Source organism: Sinocyclocheilus anshuiensis, unplaced genomic scaffold (assembly GCF_001515605.1).
Source record: "Sinocyclocheilus anshuiensis isolate Anshui unplaced genomic scaffold, SAMN03320099.WGS_v1.1 scaffold1810, whole genome shotgun sequence".
In the NCBI taxonomy this organism is placed as follows: domain Eukaryota; kingdom Metazoa; phylum Chordata; class Actinopteri; order Cypriniformes; family Cyprinidae; genus Sinocyclocheilus; species Sinocyclocheilus anshuiensis.
In genome coordinates, this window is record NW_015547669.1 from 396,416 (window position 1) to 401,517 (window position 5,102).

The 5,102-nt window shown below is 36.0% G+C and overlaps 1 protein-coding gene across 3 annotated transcripts in view; it reads right to left on the minus strand.

Moving 5' to 3' along the window:
- Positions 1-5,102, minus strand: part of dok7a (docking protein 7a) — a 25,384-nt gene that overhangs the window by 14,523 nt on the left and 5,759 nt on the right. For all 3 annotated transcript variants that reach the window (XM_016505130.1, XM_016505129.1, XM_016505128.1), the window contains exons 4-5: positions 4,270-4,470; positions 1,926-2,045 (exon numbers count right to left, since the gene is read on the minus strand). In XM_016505130.1, coding sequence (XP_016360616.1) covers positions 1,926-2,045; positions 4,270-4,470 — 321 coding nt within the window. The remainder of the gene's footprint in view (positions 1-1,925; positions 2,046-4,269; positions 4,471-5,102) is intronic.

Here is a 5,102-nt window from a genome sequence, read left to right on the forward strand (position 1 = left end):
TATATATATTTATTTATTTATTTTAACTTTTTTTAATTTTTTTATAATAATAATAATAATTTGAGAAACAACACTGCAATGGCCTGCATGCTGAACATGGACCAATAATATCAAATGCACAGGTTGTCTATTATCATGTCAGTTCACATCTTTGGTTATTTCTTGAGGACATAATATAGACATTATATAAAAAATACTGTAAATTGACTAAAATTGCAGATTTAGAAGTGATTAATATTGCAAAGCTTGGGTAATTATTACATCAGCCCTCGTTCCCATATAAATCCAATACTAAATAGCAAAATTGGTGGTTTGAGATTGACAACTTGACCCAGAAGTTACAGCAGAAGCCCAGTGTTAGTCTAGCACTTGAAGTACTATTAATAGAGCAGACATGTGGATGAGATGGCAAGCGGCCAGAGGAGCGCTGACGCTGATCAACACACATCCCGAGGGACTTCATAAACACTGCTTTGCATTCGAGCTTTTTGACCAAATATCCATGAGATGTAGCAGATTGACAGAACATGGCATTTTCTGTGGATGAGGTTAGAGTCATCAGGAATGCTCGCGTATATAAACTGTGACTCTTGATCTCCCGTGGTCTCAGAATAGGAGAGAAGCTCGAGTTCTGATTGGTCAGGAGGAGGTGTGAAGCGTTCTGATTGGCTGGACCGATATGTAAACACTTGTCAGTGTCTTAAATGTCCCAGTAAAAAGCCTTAGGGCTGATCTTGCATGAATTCTATCAGAGGCTTCAAAACTGGGGCTACAAAAGGGAAACAAGTACAATTTCACAGAGAGAGAGAAAAAATAAACGAATTATTAAATGTAAATGAAATGTTTATACGTCTAATATTACTCTATTAGTGGCATTTTCATTACTTGCTCTGGCTTTAGTACAATGACAATATAAAAGCCAGTTATTTAGTTTCGTAAACTACACATTGTCTTAATAATATCACCCTTGCTATTTTTCATGCACAATTTAAATGAATCTTCATACATTATATACAATTTTTTTAATGTTTTTTATGAAAAAGAAGTAGACTTTAGCATACTTTTAAAAAAAGAGTACTTGTCATGGAAATAATAAACTTTAAAAGACTACTGAATTAATGTTTTCAGATACTTGTTACATGCTAATTGCAATTAAATGAAAATGCATTATAGTTTGAATTGATATTAAATGCAATTAGCTTAAATTTAGAGTGATTTTGACCCATCTTTTTTTTTTCTTTTAAACATTGTTTCCTCTTAAGTGTAAAGTGCTTTGAGAATTAACTTTTAAAGGCGCTATATAAAAATAAATGTATCTTTATATGTAATTTCATAATTACTTCTATTATCATTGAAATCAGTGTACTGCCAAATGTACTGACAAGCATATATGGTGAAATAAAACATAACTAAAATACACATTTCTATACTAAAACGTTTAATTAGATATTATTACAAAGTGCTCTTTTTAAAAGTGTGTTAAGAAACGGTCATGAAAGTGTCTCTCTTTAAGTCACTTAAGTGGCTTCACATTAAAAGTATATTATCTACAAGTACAGATTAAAAACATTTTTTTTTTTTCAGATTTCAAGTACACTACAAATGCACATTCAATACTATTAAGTGCACTTGTTTTTCACAAGGGGGTCATAAAATAGCTTGAATTAACAAACTGATATTATCATAAAACTACAAATGTAAAACAAATGTTGAATGCTGCCTTAAAAAAGCTTTGTCTGAAAGTACAAAAGCCCTGATATCAGCAGGTAATAAAGCGGTATGTAGTGTGAATATGTGGGACCATGTGAGATAAATGAGAGAGACTTAGAGTTTGGTGGATGTGGCATGAAAGCATCAGGAGTTAGAGCCAGATTTTGGCCTCAGATGAGGGTTTAAACAGACGTGATGAGACTCGTGACACTGACCTCGCAGCAGTGGCTTCAGTCCAAACGGGCCTCTAGACGGGGAAATGCCACGAACAATACAGTCGAAGAGAAAACTGATCTGCTCGGCCTCGGCGCAGGACAAGAAGAACACGCCGGCCCCTGCACACAGACACACGCGATCAACACGTGTGTTCGACAGTCTCCCGTGGAACACAGATGGAGAATGATACTAAAATCAATAATGCACGGGTTGCTCTTTTCCATTCAAATGAATAGGAATTGAAGTTTTCAAGCTGCAAAAAGGACACTGAAGCATTGTTAAAGTAGTCCATAATATACTATATACTGAGGAATTCTGAGCTTTGTGTGACGAGGAACTGACTCAAATTGATCGAAAACAAAACCATCATATGGCTTCAGAATAGTTGCATATTGCTTGAGTCTACTGGACCACTTTTATGATTTTAATGATATTTTTGTCATTTTATGTAATGCGATACAGCACTCAAAAACAGAGGCACAAACAGACACATGTAGAGACACAATTCAGAACATTTTTTTTAATAGCATTTTCGATTTTCATTTTTTTTGTCATTTTAGACAGCACCATTCCTCATTAACTTTTATTTTTAATGAAAAAAGTAGCCAGAGTATTCTTCAAAAATTCTACGGAATAACTATATGAGAATTAGTCAATAAATAAGGACAGAATCTTTATTTTTGTGTAAACTATTCCTTTAACAAATCTGTAACATTCAAAACTGACTCAGGAGACACAATAACATTTTGATCTGTTGACTCTGTTTTGTCATCAATCTTATTTTAGTATCACTGATATAATATTATAGTTTTTGTTTATATTTTGAATTAGACTTATTCAAAGTTTTATCATTATATATATCAAGATATATTTATCATTCTGTTATCAATGAATTTTGTCATTTTGGGGTTTTTTTAAGTTATAGTTTTCTTAATTTTAGTTATTTTATTTCAACTTACACTAAACAAAAATGAGAAATGTTGCGGAAATAAATTTAGTGTTTAATTTTTGATGACTTTAGTTTCAGTCAATACTAATGCTTTTACTAAACTATTCAAATAACTGATGAATATTCTCTGAATGTCCAGCTGGTATTGTGTCGTGTGTCAGTTTCTAGAAGAATGTCATTGATGTCTGACTTGCTCCTTCTAGGAATCTGATGAAGTTTGATGAGCAGAGACATCCATCACCCTACAAACAAGACCACCCAAAACCAGCTGAGACTTTACAACCACACAAACACTGTCAGCTGTGACCACACACACACAGACACACACACACGCACGCTCGCTCGTACACACACACACGCACGCACGCACGCACTCACACACCGTAGATGTGACAGTATTACTATACCTGTGGGGACATTTGGTCTCCATGACGTAGGGAATACCAGTTACACACACACAACCACATTCAATCAAGTAAACAAATCTGCTGTTTTGAATGCCGTCACAAACCAATGCAACCATTTAGAGCATCATAAATCATCTTACTGCCGCATACTGAGCAAAGCGAGCATTTGTGAAATCTGGCTTTACATATATTTACCAATGCTTATAGCAACTGCTGAGCAATACAAGGAATGCTATATATAACTATACATAATAATATATAACCATATTTCAGTCTTAAACTCTTGGAATAGTTTTAGCATGTTTATGGATACGGCAATGTATTTGGTCTAGACAGGTGGAGCTGGGGGAGGTGGAGGGTTTCAGAGGTGGATATACAGTGATATATTCAATGTTTTTTTTAATACCAACTTAAGATTTTTTTTTCCTCAACCTAAATAAAGTCCCAAAAGGTTACCAAAGCTTTTTCAAACTTTACACATCATTAAGCAACTCGCAGACGGGCTCTCTTAACAGAAGAAGCCGACTGGATCACGATAACTAGCACAACCTTGACTCCTTGATATTGCATTTTATCAAAAAGCTTTCCTTGTTTTATTGCCATACTCACAGTAACCACAGCGTGTTCCTCCCTCAAACACGAACCCGTTGTTGACCGGCCCGTATCGCCGCAGGTCCAGCAGATTCCAGTGACCTCTGATGACAGCCGGCAGGTCTTTAGCGATGACCAGGACATTGTTGCACAAATGCAGAGTCGCCGGGCCGCTTTCCAGTTTAGTGCCGGGCAGCACAGATACACTGAAACTGCGCACTGACACAGAGAACAAAAGGTTACCAAAGCTTTTTCAAACTTTACACATCATTAAGCAACTCGCAGACGGGCTCTCTTAACAGAAGAAGCCGACTGGATCACGATAACTAGCACAACCTTGACTCCTTGATATTGCATTTTATCAAAAAGCTTTCCTTGTTTTATTGCCATACTCACAGTAACCACAGCGTGTTCCTCCCTCAAACACGAACCCGTTGTTGACCGGCCCGTATCGCCGCAGGTCCAGCAGATTCCAGTGACCTCTGATGACAGCCGGCAGGTCTTTAGCGATGACCAGGACATTGTTGCACAAATGCAGAGTCGCCGGGCCGCTTTCCAGTTTAGTGCCAGGCAGCACAGATACACTGAAACTGTGGACTGAGAGACAGAAAACAAAAAATGATGATCAATACACTCACACTGGACGCTGATCCTGATGCCATTGGCTCCACACTGCAGTAAATCACGTCTACACAGTAACATCTTCTCTTTGTGTGATGTGACGAGGGAATGCAGGCAGGGTTAAACCTGTTAGCACTAACTTTGAAACAGATTTATGAGGGTTTGCATAATCACAACAAAGAGGCAGATGCACACACACACAGCTGACTACATCACATTCCTGCTCACAACTACAAAGAGCTCAAACACAACACAACAATCACATGAATCAAATATATACATCAAGCAAATGGTGCATAATGTGTCCATGAACCATCAAGACATAGTTAAAAGTGAAAGCTTTAGATGTTGCAATGGTTTCACTATTTTAGCCACTCTTTCACCTGCGTCAATTTAAATAGCCATAAGCCATGTGACAAAGTATTTTTTAAAAACACTTTTAATAATTATTTAATTTACATTTCATTTAATAATTCGAATAATTTCTGATTAAGTCAAATAAATATCTATTAGACAATTTAATAATAATTACGTATAATTATTCCATTCCATTATTCAATTATTCCAGCTGCATACGTATATATATATATATATATATATATATATAT